At 28.1% G+C, this 14305-nt stretch overlaps 2 protein-coding genes across 2 annotated transcripts in view; both read right to left on the reverse strand.

Annotated features, from left to right (window-relative positions):
• Positions 1 to 3771, reverse strand: part of LOC129962053 (retinal-binding protein-like) — a 43957-nt gene extending 40186 nt beyond the window's left edge. The window contains exon 1 of the mRNA XM_056075763.1: positions 3455 to 3771. The gene's annotated coding sequence lies outside the window, so the exon portion shown is untranslated. The remainder of the gene's footprint in view (positions 1 to 3454) is intronic.
• A 1364-nt stretch (positions 3772 to 5135) lies between these two features.
• The window catches only part of LOC129961551 (SEC14-like protein 4), a 38489-nt gene continuing 29319 nt past the window's right edge, over positions 5136 to 14305 (reverse strand). Inside the window, exons 11-13 of the mRNA XM_056075035.1 lie at positions 13878 to 13984; positions 7707 to 8019; positions 5136 to 5283 (exon numbers count right to left, since the gene is read on the reverse strand). Of these exons, the coding sequence (XP_055931010.1) occupies positions 5186 to 5283; positions 7707 to 8019; positions 13878 to 13984 (518 nt within the window). The 3' untranslated portion in view covers positions 5136 to 5185. The remainder of the gene's footprint in view (positions 5284 to 7706; positions 8020 to 13877; positions 13985 to 14305) is intronic.

A 14305-nucleotide genomic window follows, 5' to 3' on the forward strand; every position in this document is an offset into this window, starting at 1 on the left:
TATATATAAATTAAGATATATTTTGCTAGGCCATTCTGCAATGCCTCTTTGCTATCAGATACTCTATTGTAGATGGATTTACAAATTTTCAGCATAACTTTCATTGAACGCTAGGTTGTTCCAAACCAACTTATATGTTAGAAAAAGTGGAAAATTCTGTAATATCCTAAAAATATCCCGAATATAATAATATATGAATAATACTACATAAAAAAATATTTGATTTTGATGAAATTTCTGCTTTAGTTATTTTAACCAATGTGACAATAAATCACTAAAACTACATTAAATTTTTTTATAAATTTTAATGAAACAGCATTAAAATTTATAAAATCACTTTCATGTTCTACTTTCGAATATTCATACCTTCATCCAACCTTCCTCATTGGAGTGAGATTTAATTTTAATAAATTTCGTATTTAATTATGTCAGCTATCACATTTTCCCAATAACTTTGAAAACTATTTTGCTGTTGTAATGGATTTAATATTTTCTATTAAAACTTTTACATCTTTTTCGGTTCGATTTATATCATTATGAGAAAAAAAAAAAAAGAAAGAAAATAGGAAATTTTCGATGGATCAAAACTTTAATAAGTTCTATTTAAATAAAAATTTCAGTTTTGATTTTTTTTTTCTTTTTGAACATTTACTGTGCAAATAGCAAGTACAAATCAAATTAGGCAGCATTAGGTTCAATTGTTTTATATCACCGATTTTTGAGTCTTTTCACGGAAAATACGCCAAGTTAAAAGCATTAAAATATTTACATCAAGAATTCTAAACAAAATTTTTTTCAACTAACTCTTGTATTTTTTTGTAACATTTGAAAAAAGTGCCAGATGATTGCGAAAAATTAATTAAACGATGTTTGTAGGCAATACAAGTATATTATGTAAGTCGACTTACCATTTTACTTACTTTATTTCATTCAAAAGCTCATAAATAATTATTTTTTCAATTGAAATTACAAATAATCTGTCAGCGATTATATATAACTAGTTGTGAATCTCCATTTCCTTAAAATCAGATTCATTTAAATTGTTTTTAATTTTTTTTCCTTAGTATTTCAGAGTGATAAGTATTATTCAAAAACATATTGAGCATTTATTATTTTTTCTTCAAAAAATATTATAGCAATACAGAGAAAAAAATAATGATATTTTAAAAATTTTATTGGAAATTAGTTTTTTCGCAAATTCAATTTTGAAACGCAATGATATTTTAATAAATTTTATAAAATAAAACCCGATTTCTTAATTAATGAACCAGGACATTTCTCCTAATATTTTATTCAGTATTTTAAAAGGAAAAAATAAAAGAAGAGTAGAGAAACTCTTGAAACTTTTATGTCAAAATATAAATATGACAGAACTTCTTGAGATATTAACAGATGCAAATTCTTTCCAAGTATTTTTACTATGGTTAAACTTTCATTCAAAGTAGGGTTTTTTAAGTATTTAAAAGAAAAAAAACAAGCGAATTTGTTGTTGTTATTACTTTGATGTCAATTAACATATTTTACGAATATTTAATCCCAATTTTTATAATAAGATGTTCAAAAACATTTTGTTTTACTTTTGAAAATAAGTACTTATAAAATTTTGCATCCATAATAATAATTTAAGAAAGATTTTCTTTCTTTCCGAAAGCATCCTTTCTCATTTAAATCGTTTATAAGATAAGGAACTCATCAGTAAGAGTAAATTAGTTCCATCCGTACTTACCAAACCTTATCTTTTTTACCTTATCTTTTATCTAAACTTCGACGATAGATTACATTTTTGTTTTGAAGCCGAAACTGTTCTTTTTGTTTCATCAAATATTTAATCACCTGATGTAGTCTCTTTCAGATAGGGACATGAACATAATATATGTAAGACGAACGATGAGAGTTCCATGACTTACATGTTTGACAATTTGATGAAATCATGGATATGAAATTATCTCTAACGATTTAATTGAAATTAAATATATTTAATATTCCGGTGGTGGTTGGCAATGGTAAATAATTTGTTCGTAAAATAATATTTCTTTACAGATAATATGAAATTCACAAATAAGAATTTTATACAATGTCTTGAATTAAAGCGTAAATGAAAAGGTAAAGATGTGTGATTGTCCAGATTACAAACTCTACTATTTAAAACTCTTATTAAATATCAGCTTATAGAAATTCGAAATTATAATTCTGTTATTTGAGTTAAAAGCAAACGACAAAAACAGAGGAAAGCTAAAACATTTTATAGCCAATATAAATCGGAAATTTAATCACATATCAATTGAAAGAAGAAAAAATATTACACTTACTTGGAAAGATATATTTACCGTCGAATACAACTTTCTCCTATGAATGTTCTAATCTATCGTTTATCAATTACTTTTTTATAAATATTTTTTATATCGTTTTCCTTTTTTTTTTCATTGAGTGTGCTCTGATAAATTACACGTGTGCAAAATGAAAAAGAAGATTTCCAGTAACCACAACAGCAACAATGAAATCATTTTACTTATTAGATATTGTTTAGTTTACTTTATATCTTTTGTTACACGGAACTCAAAATACTTTATATTATCTGGGTTATGTTTGGCTTAAGAACACGAAAATAACCTCAGATTTAATTTTTTACAAATGATATTTTATTAGCAAACGATTTTTATTTTTCGGATTCAACGTGCTTATTATAAAGTAAAAGCTTTCACATGTGTATTTACTGTTTTTGTGAGGATGGTTCATGTGATGACACTTTCTAATTTTTTCTTGATGTTCATGCGGTGAAAAAAGAGTCAAATTTAGCTGTTACATTTTTAAAGAAATTTAAAAAGTGCTATGCATAGAATTCGCACAATAATGTACTATTGAATCCTTTTCACAAATTTTATTTCGAATTTAAAACTTATCAGTTTTATTTGCTTGTTTTTTACAGTTTAGTGGTATAAATTAATACAAAAAAATGGGGTTTTAATGCATAAAATAATTTAATTTGTGTTTATGTCTTAAGTTTGATATTAGATCTAATTTTCCGTATCAAAGCATACCCGAAATTTCCAAAATAAACCTTCACTTTGACGTTTTGGGGAATTTTTGAGGAACGTAAACTTTATTTGTTTTGATGTACGTCACTTCATCAAGAAATTTATATTTAGATGAATTATTCTGCTTATTAAACAAATGCATGTGATATTGCAAGCAGTTGTATTAACAGTGGATGTTTCCATAAATATTCACAACTGCATATCATAAAATAAGGACCTGAGATTTTTTTTCCACTTAAAACAACATTTGCAAGTACTTTTCTTGCTAGTTATAAAAAATTATAAAAAAATAATTAAATTCTGAGTGAGCATAAAAATAAATCATTTAATGAAATTTTTTGTTTGGAAAAAAATAATCACAGGGAAACTTCCTTATCAGGGATAAAATTAAATAAAATAAAATAAATAATTTTACTTACCCTTTTCTGACTGCCTTCCAAACTAATCAAGCTTTAGCTATCAAAGTAATTTTCAAAACTAAATATAACGAGGAACATAAATTCGACTAAGGAAATCTGCCGATTGTTTTAATGTCACAATATAAATAAAACTTCTTGAATAAATGTTCAGTTTAAGCAGTGAATGATCTTAAAATACGTATGCAGATCTCAGAATATTTACCAAGTGAGTGCTAATACAATATGCTTTTACTTTCAAGATTATTAGCCATGAAACCCTGACAAACAAGTTCACGAAACAAGTAAGATCTTGTGACCTTGACTTACTTCGCTCCACGTGAAGCATAGGCTAAGGCGATCCGCTGAGGTTTGTTTTGAATATTAAATGAAGGTAAACTGTGTGCTGATCATATAAAGATTTTTATCACATCGCCGAAAGAACTTCTTTCTGCTTCTTTTGCAATGCACTTTCCATTTCGGTAAGGTCAAGCTAATAGAATAATTCCTTGGAATCATCATTTAAGTTCTAAACAATGGAGTGATTTTTTCCCATTTAATTTCTTCCGTTTGCCATCTTTTTTAAACGACTGCCTCAAACTAGTCTAATTAATCTTTTGCAAAAAAGCAGCGAAAAGTGCCTCCCCGAAATTTTCTCGCAAATTTTCCAAAAAGTGCATTTATGTATTATTAATCAGATACTATTAGTGAACAATAGTTGCGAAAGAACCTATTAACGTGCGATCATAAGCTATTTTTCGATTGGCGATTATTCGCTCGGATATGGTACAAAAGTATCAGACGAGAGAATGAGTATTTTGGAGACCTTTTTTTTCCGAATGATTAAAATTAAAATTCGACACATAGTACAATTGTATTCATAAAATCACATACTCAGTTTCATATGATTCAATCTTTCCGTTTTTGAATTATTGCATTTATATACTTGTGAAAGTACAAATTGATAGACTGTTTATCTCTTTTTGGATTTAATTCCAATTGTTATTCATATATACATTTTAAATGATAAATCAGTAACTAAATGTTATCTATCTAACTCACTTCTCTTTGCAATTATCGTATTAAACCAATAGTACAGGACATTTTCCTCTGGATTTCACGATGGATTTCGTTTAGAATTTGTTGGAATTATTGGTTTCCTTTAAACAATCAAGGAAAATTTAATTTAACTAAATAAATAAATAAAGCTAAGTAAAGGAAAATGTTTATTAATGATATAGGGTATTAAATTTGCTTTTTTTTTTATTTATTTACAGCATTACACATTTACTTTATCACAAAAGTAAATGTGAAGATAATTTTTTATGTAAAAGAAAAAATATTTAAGTTTTGCTTTGATAATAATTCTCTTTTAATTAATTACTCATTTTTATAAATAACTATACCCTATTTAATTATAACATCGTAAAGGGAATTAAAATAAAAATTAATATTTTAACTAGATTTTAGGATTTTAGCTATCAAATAATACTCGATCCTATCATTCATATACTTTTAAAATGATATTTATCATTAAGATAGAGAGCAAATTTCCTTTAACATTGTCGAATACAAAATGTTATTGACAGAAATTTCTAATCAAATAAAATGCAGCTGGTGGGAAAGCAGAAAGTAAATGATCAAAGGTTTAATGATGTTGCCTCAAATCAATTACACTGATGTAAAAAAAAAAATAATTCCCAAAATATACAAAATAATAAACAGAAAAATGTGACATTGCAATGATGATCGTGATTAAGGCTTAGATTCCTCTTTGGGGCTTCCGAGGCATATTCGGTAATAGACTTCCTTGGAACTAAACCAGCTGTAGGTGTTATCGAAAATGATGACATCTACGAAAGAAATAACATGCAGATAATTACAATGAAAGTTTGATATAATTTAAATTTTATTCAATATATACTGTTTGTTTTTGGAATAAATTTTTGATCGGCAGGTAATGAAAATAATATATATGACGCTAAAAGCGTTTTCGACGATGATGTGCATAATATATGGTCTTAATTGTCATGTCTTTTATAAAATAAAAATTAAATACTAAAAAATAACAGATATAAAAAATAAGAGTTTTTTTAGAGCTAAATATATATATTAAATTTTTCACTGTGAAACGAAAAAAAAAAAAAAAAAGATTGTTTATTAAGAAATATTTTTGAAGTTAAGTTATTGTTACCAAATGTATTTCATCTAAATATCTTATAAATATTCCATTAATAGTTCACACAATTCAAGCAAAAATGACGATAAATAATAATGTGTTAATTTGACTCCTCCATTCCTAAAATGACTTTAATTTCAATATTTAAATTTAAAGAAAAACTTCTACTATTTATCAGAGAAGTGTTTCGTATATCTGATTTTGAAACTGCCGGTACCAAATATTCTGCATTTTTATTTATTAAATTATATTTTGCTTAGTGCCTCGGAAAAAAAAAGTTTCAATAACTGTTGATCACAAGAACCCAATCTTTTGGTTTGTTGGTTGTAATTCTTAAATATTTACAAAAAAAAAAAAAAAAAAAACCCATCAAACTGGAAACAGAAATTTAAAAACTTGAGTATATTTTTCTGAAGAAGACTTTGAATAATATAAAAAAAATTGGGTATTTAAAATATACAATTTATTTATAAAATGCGAGCTGCATTTTAGTAAAGTAATATAAAAGAACAGATTTAAATTGAAATATCAGCATTAATCATTAATTAATTCCAATATTTGACATTAAATTCCAATATTTGAGCAAATTAAGCATTATAATATTATTTAAAAATATTTTTGTATAAATTTTATTGATAAAAAAAAGGTAAATAATTACTTCGCGTTTCTTATTTATACTTTTCTAGTTACAAAATGAGCTTTACATTCAATTTGGCACAAAATTCTTATTTCACATTAGCTGTTAGAGCAAAAAAAAAAAAAAAAAAAAAAAGAAATCAAATTAATATTTCTTTTCAGGTTACAATATTTTTGAAATATCCCTATTTATTTGAATATAATTATCAATTCCTTATTTTTATTGGAAATCCGTTGAACTCTATTTACAGTCGAAGCTACGAATGTTTCGTTGATTTCTATTCGAATCAGTTTCGTACCAGAAAAAAACAGAATACTATCTGAAAACTAACTAACTATCTGAATTCTAAATCCGCTGGGAAAAATTAGTTTTTAAAAGATATAATGCATTTTGTAGAAGGAAAAATATTTTGGCAACATATTATAGTGTATTGCAACATAAAGCTAGATATTAGATTGCAAATACAAATGTGTTCTTTATGTGATTGTTTTTTCAAGCGAATGAAATTCATTTTATTAAAATAAAAACTAAGTGAACCATATCAGTTTTAATGGTTACATTTCTGTAAACTTTGCTTTGTCATGCGCAAATAAAGAAAATACTTTCTCATATTTGAAACTGTTGCCATTTTTTTATTATTTTCTCGTATAGGTAGAATAAAGAAAGTATAATAATCGTCAAAAATTTCGAACTAGAGATTTTGATCAATTCGTCAAAATTTCGAACTCGAGATTCTGACGAATCTCCATGTTTCAGACCTTCATGAGTTCGAATAACATATTTTTTAAAAATGTGCATCTGTCTGTCTGTGAACAAGAGGACTCCCAAACGCTTTGTTTTAGATGGTTGAAATTTGGTATACGGTATTTATACCAAATTTGTAGATTTTTACCAAATTTTGAGGAAAATCCGCTTAGAGGAAGTCTGTCTGTCCGACTGTTCGAATATAATTTAAAATGATATAGGAAAAAAAAACGAAGAGATCTTGATATATAAAATTCGATACATGGAATTAGCATCCATATCTAGACATCCATCAGATTCTAAGTCAAATTCAACAAGGTATTGACTGTATGGTGGTTTTTACTTTCAGAAACAAAGTAAAAGTTATAAGTCATGAATTAAATATATTAAATATAGTATTTGATTGTGTGACTATAAGTGTAATTTTGTATCAAATTTTTATTACAGTCGGTTGGAAAATTCGGATCTGAAACAAGAATTTGATTTTCGGAGAATATTGGCCATATGCCAGGGATTAATCACCAAATTATCCTTCAAAGATTGCGTCAAAGGTAAATAGTAACTATTCTAAGCCAATGCTATGCAAGGATAACGCCTTTATTACAGAGAATGCGATAAAATTTTGAGTAGGCCACTCCTGCTGGTTTTTAAATTTATACATAACAAATGAAAACGTGTTCTCGTTTTAATAGTTATACTAAATATATTACACTTACAATTTCCCTGCCTTTTACAAATGATGAATCCACTTAGTGGTTCACATTCTGTTTCAAATTTGTGCATCGGGACAATTTCTTCAATTTCAGTTCCATCGAGACATTTTCCTACAAACAAAGGTTTGAAGGCGATATCATGAGACACGACTTCATATTCCCAGTGCAGCATTTGTCCAGGACGTTTCACTTCAATTTTCACTTCAAAACTTTCTTTTCTAGGTACAATAACTTTCTTCACGCCATTTAGTTTTGCAAATTTTTCAACATTCTTTGTCTTGAAGTAATATTCTGGCACTGTTCCGGCCCAATTAATCTGAAACAGGAGAAAAGATGGGAAAGCATTTATTTATTTTTTACTTAAAAGAATGAATAATTTGTGATTTTTTCATCCTGTGACAAAAAAGAAAAGACATTGGCATTAAAATACGTTCTTTACATTAATTATAAAAACGTACCCAGTAAACGATAACCGTTAAATTCATAAATACTTTCATTTGTCCGATATTAAAAATATATTAATAACATAATCTTCATTTACAATAATTATAAGAAATACTAATTATTTTATTGTTTATAGATTGAAACTTCTTTCTTAAAATAACTTTCACTATCATAAAAATAAGAGAAATCGGTAATAAAATTATCAGAAATTTAAAATAATAATTATGATATTATTGAAATTTTATTCGAAATTCAAAATAGGGAAAGCGAATACTAAACTTACTATAAAAAACCACAATAACTGCACCAATAAGTGCAAAAGTAATTTCAAAAATGTATAAATGAAAGTTCAGAGAAAATCAGCAATTCATTTCCCATATGTAAACATCTTATATCTCCATTATTTCCATCAAATGTGTTTTGTTATTACATATTAAATATTTATCATTAATTATTCTTTGTTCTTTTTTCTCTGGTACACGACATGAAGCTTACATAAGTGTGACGAAACTATTTAATCCATGTACAGAGAAATGCTTTTTTCGTCTTCTGATTATTATTTGGGAGGGAAAAATTTGTAATATCCATTTTTTGTAAAAACAACAAATGTTAATTATTAGATTAAAATTTTCAGTTATTTTGAAGTAAAGGAAGATTTTCATGTTTCTTTTTAAATTACAGTAGACTCCCGATTATCCGCGCCTGTCGCACAAAGTTTTTTTTTTTTTTTTTTTTTTGACTGATTTTTTTCAAAAAGGTGCAGTTTTACAGTTATGCTTTTGTAATTACATAATACATTACAGTATTAAAACAGTACATATGTATTAATTTTTCTGTGTATCCTTGACGCCTCTCGTAAGTACAAAGCACTTTTCTGTTTTCATTAACAAAATGCATTTTAGGTTAGTTTTGAGTGATATACGAAAATATTAAGCTTTGGTTAAACATTTCCTGCTGTTTATTTTACGTTTTATTGTACATAAAACGATTTTTCAAATTTGGAATGACTGTTTTCTCTTTTGCTATACCCGTTTTTAGCTTTTTTCGGATTATCCTCGATTTTTGTTATCCGCGGCGACTGCGCCACCCAATTCCGCGGATAATCGGGAGTGTACTGTATAAAATTTAAGTCATTGAAAATGTATACAGCATCCGCAAACAATCAATTGAGCTTTAATAACAAATAAATAATCATTCATTCTTAAAATCATAACACTATTGGTTGTCCGTTAAAAAAAATTTGAGATAAGACACTTAGCCGATTATTCACATTAAAACTTAAAATCATACATCACGTTGCCATTGAATTATTGCGTTCTGAAGACGTTTATTGAGTAATCTCTACTTGTTATTCTTCCTTTTTCGTATGCGAAATATGCAAAGTACTGTAATCATCAGAAACTTCGAATTCGAGATTTTATAGAATTTCTACGCTTGAGAAGTCGTCAAGTCCATTAAACAGATTTTTTAATTATTTCTGTCTTGTAAAAAAGTAATTTGTAAAAAAGACAGCTTCAAAGTGCTGTGAACTAGATGAATGGAATTTCGTATGTCAGCGATTCTCAAACTGTGGGGTGCGCCCCCCTAGGGGGGCGCGAGCACACTAGAGGGGGGGGGTGGCGCAAGAATATCGAAGAGAAAATGTTATTTTAAAAAAATGATTAACTGACTGAAAAGAAAGCACACATACACATAGAAAGCAAAATACATTTCCACATATTTAATAACTTATTAAAGTAAAACAACTTTCTAAATCAAAACATACTAAATTAAAAATAAATTTAATAATTATTAGTGACTTTATTGGGCCTGTCTTGCAAAGAAAAGTTTTTCGTAGGAAGGCTTAATATCTCAGTTATATCTAGCTTAATAGCCACTCTCAGTTCTGTTTCTATATTTTGTCTTCAAAGAAACCACAGCAGAAAATTCAGTTTCACAAAAGTTGGATGTTGAAAATGGTAATAGAATGTGAAATGTCCTTGTTTTTAGTGCAGAGAAAACATCCTTACTCCTGCTCAAAATTCAAATAGCGATTTATTACTAAATTGTCTTTTAGTTTCGCCTCTTATCGTGAAGTCTATGAATATATCTTCCTAATCAATTGAGAGTCCTTTGGGAGCCTTATGAAATTGATCCCTAACCCACTCGTAACTTGCTATCAGTTTGTCATCAGCAAGAAAATACTTTTTAAAATTCTTTACCAGCATGGCTAAAAGATTTTCAATGGTTACAAAACAACATTTACATGTTTTTCTTCAGCCTTGTAAGTTTTAGTACAATCATGCACATTTGTAAACATTATTAGGTTTTTTAATTTAAATTTCTGCTGCACAATTCCAATTTTCTACCAAAAGCATTAACTTTATCACTCGTATCCAACATAGGTATGTGTATTTGCTCCTTGGAGTTGAAGATTCAAGTTATTTAATTTCTCGAATATGTCGACCAAGTATCTCAAATTCATCACAAATAAACCATCGCGAAAATTCTCGGCCTCCGAACTGTTTTCTTCTGCTAGGAAATTGTCGATTTCTTCTCTTTATTCATAAACACGTTGCAAAAATTTCCCACGTGATGACCATCTTGCCTCGCAATAAAATAGTAATGCTGAATGTACTGAAACCCATGTCTTTACAAAGAGCGGAAAAGATTCTGGATTTCAGGGGTCTAATTTTTATATAATTTACTACGGTTACAACAGTAATTAACACAATATTCAGACCAGGACTCATTGCTTTCGAAGCCAAAGCTTCTCTGTGTCACGCAGCTTCGAGAAAAGTTGACACTGTACATCTTCGGCTATATCGCGAATTCGACAAGCAACAGTATCATTTGAGAGAAGTATGGACTGCAATTGTTTTGAAAAATTATTTCCAAACATAGTTTCTACAATTCAATTGCTGCTGGCAAAATAAGCTCTTCACCAATGGTGTGAGGCTTTTTACATCTGGTTATTTTATATGAATTTTGTAAGATGCAATTAAAGCTTTATTATTTACAGACAAAGTTTCTTTAAAAAATGATTTTTGCTTTCTCTATGATTTTAATTTTAATTCGAAGAATTCTCTGGGTTTGTTGACGTACTCACTATGAAGCGTTTAAGTTTATTAGGTCTTAGGCCAACATTTTTAAGCAAATGATACTCAGGGGCCTTTTTTCTTCATTTACTTCAGTACTGGTAAACCCAAAATTTAAGTATTCTTGAGAATATTTTCTTGATTTTATTTTCGGAACCACGCTCATCTGTGTACTTGTTGATGCTTGACTATCGTCTAATGCTTGCTTACTTCCGCTTAAAAATTTATCCTGGAGTCTGCATAAATCTACTGCCGTGAATATTTAATATGGTGAATTACAATTAACACGAAAACATATATAATATACACATTCACTATAGATTCGATAGCGATAAAAGGATCGACTCGAATGAGACTGGCTGGAATTGAAACTTGCGTTATCCAACATTTTCCTTCTTCCTATGAGAAAACATTTGCTCCCCTCATGCTCGAGACGGCATAGGTCGTGTGGATTTCCTTCCACAAACATTGCTTATTTTTTTCACTTTTGTTCAGTCATGCTTCTGTTTTATTTCTTTTATTATTCGAAAAAATTTATTCCCAGTTTCTAAATTTAGCTCACCCCGTCTAAGTTAACTTTCATTAACGATTTTTTTTTACTTTCATATTCTTTTAACGTTGTCTCCCTGTTTGGTTTTCATTTCAAATATAATATTTTCCTGCTGTCATTCGCTTCATCTGTTTACCGCCGGCTTGTCCAAAATGCCAGATGCGGTTTCTCGCCAACGTTGGCTCGCTTTTACTCTTGTTTTGGCAGTTAGTTAAAAATAATTTAAAAACAGAATCCAAAATTCTCAATATACATTATTGTTGTATACATTTTACTGTAAGCGGGGGGCGCGATGAAAATTATGATTGAAAACTGGGCCGAAAATACTGAAAGGTTGAGAAACGCTGTCCTATGTGAATGTTATATTAATTTAGTAGATTTTGAATGAAATCCATTGAGATTAATTTTGTGTGTTCGTGTACAAGTGATCAAAATAATTACAATATATAAAGATTTGGTAAACCGGTTAAGTAATTAAATGGAAGTTTTATCAAATTCAAAACCAAATCCATCAAGAAGTTTACCGTTTATCTGTCTATACTTTATCATGCATGGGAGAACATTAACTAAAAAATGCTATGAATTAAATAAAGGAAATATTGTATACGGTCTCATAAAAACATCCTTAAGTCCAAAAAGCAACAAAATATAATGAAAAATCTTTGTCAAAAAATCACACAAAATGAAAAATAAAAACATCCAAGTGATGATTGGAAAAAGAATAAAGTTAAAATGATAAAACTTTAATTTACGTAATAAGTAATTAAAGTTTAAATGTTAAGTAACAAATAGAAAAAATTGTTACTTATTTCTGGTTATATACACGGCAATTATTAAAATAGAAAGAATTATTGTTCCATATTTTGCACTTTATAATATTTTTTGCATGAACAACATGAATATAAGTATTCATTAGTGTATAATGCGCATGATCACAACGGATAAATATACTTAAACATGTGTATTTTTAATTAAATACTTTTGGGATTATTATATTTCCTTGTAATAACTCAAGTGTAGAAATGAAGACAAAAATGTTGATACTAACAGTAGGAAAGAAACCAAATGCAAACTGATAGCAAAATTCCTCCGATATAATGTTTCTTCAGAACTCTTGATTTTCTCAAAAACTTTTCTAATTCTTATGTAATTTTTCATTATTCATTATTCATAACTACTATATAAAATATTATGTTATTTTAAATTTTATTTGGTACGTTGACAGAAAAATAACGTAATATTCGACAGATTTTCTAGAAATTTTGTTTTCAGTAGCATTCTTCGATAATATCAGCAAAAGTAGGACGAACATTTTCCGGAAAGATGGTCTACTAAAAGATAAGATTACAAACTGTTTCGTAAATGCTTGCTTTCAACCAAATATATAAGAAAACATTTTCTTATCTAGGAAAGATACTTCAGAATTTCGACTCAATACAAGAAATTTCTTATCTAACGAATTGAAACATTGTATTAAAAAAGGGTTGAATGACCGATTAATAGTCAGATCGAAATTCATTTCTAGAAAAGTTAAGGTACATTTCTACAATGTAGCCATATACATTCTAATTTTTTTTAAAAGCTGTTTTTGAAAAATAAATATAGGTGTTACTTACAAAGCTAATAATTCCTATAATCTTATTATAAGCAGAATGTAGATATTTTCAAATGCAAAGTAAGGAATTTTATGTTTTGGCAAAAACAATACAGATTCAGGTTTTGTTTATTTATTTTTTTTCGTTTTCATGAAATTATTTTTGTTTTCAAGCTTCTTTGTTTCAATAATAACCAAAGAAGCATGAGGAAATTTTTCCGGAAACATGGTCTACTTCAAGATGAAATTACAAAATATTCTGTACATACTTAAGTTCAGCAAAATAAATAAGATTCTTATCTGCAAAACTTACTTCTGAACTTTATCTTATTACTGAGATATCTCATTTTACCAATTAAAACATTGTGTAAAAGAAGGCTTGAACGAATGTTTAGAAGACATATGAAATTTGTTTCTAAAAATTTTAAAGTATACTTTTCCAATGCAATTATAAATATTACAAAGAAGAAAATATAAAATTTTTTCAAAGTAAATATAGCGTTATTTACAAAGGTATTACATTTAGGATTTCCATCTGGATCCGTTCTTTTTCCTCCAAAGCAGGCGGGCAGCTCTTTTGCATCCATTACTTTTAATAATTCTTCTTGCCATCCATCTATGATTAAACATAAAAGGCATAAATTAAAATTAAAACCTCTTACTGAAGATTTAAATCGTTTCCTGTTGAACTGAAAGCGTGAAGTAGGGAGTGATCCGATTCTTTGCTGGGGCCACGGTGGTCTGAAGGTAAAATAGCAGCTTCGGAACCCTAGTTTCGGGACCCTATTTCCTTAACCCATCGAGCGTCGGCTGTCCAGCTTAAGAATGCTCTTAAAACGGCCGCAGTCAAAATAAAGGTTGAACACAATTTACTAGAAAAGAAATTGGCAGAACGTTCCTAAACCGGCCTGGTATGTTTTTGCTTTCCCCTGACCAT

The sequence above is a fragment of the Argiope bruennichi genome, chromosome 2 (genome assembly GCF_947563725.1).
Source record: "Argiope bruennichi chromosome 2, qqArgBrue1.1, whole genome shotgun sequence".
Classification (NCBI taxonomy): domain Eukaryota; kingdom Metazoa; phylum Arthropoda; class Arachnida; order Araneae; family Araneidae; genus Argiope; species Argiope bruennichi.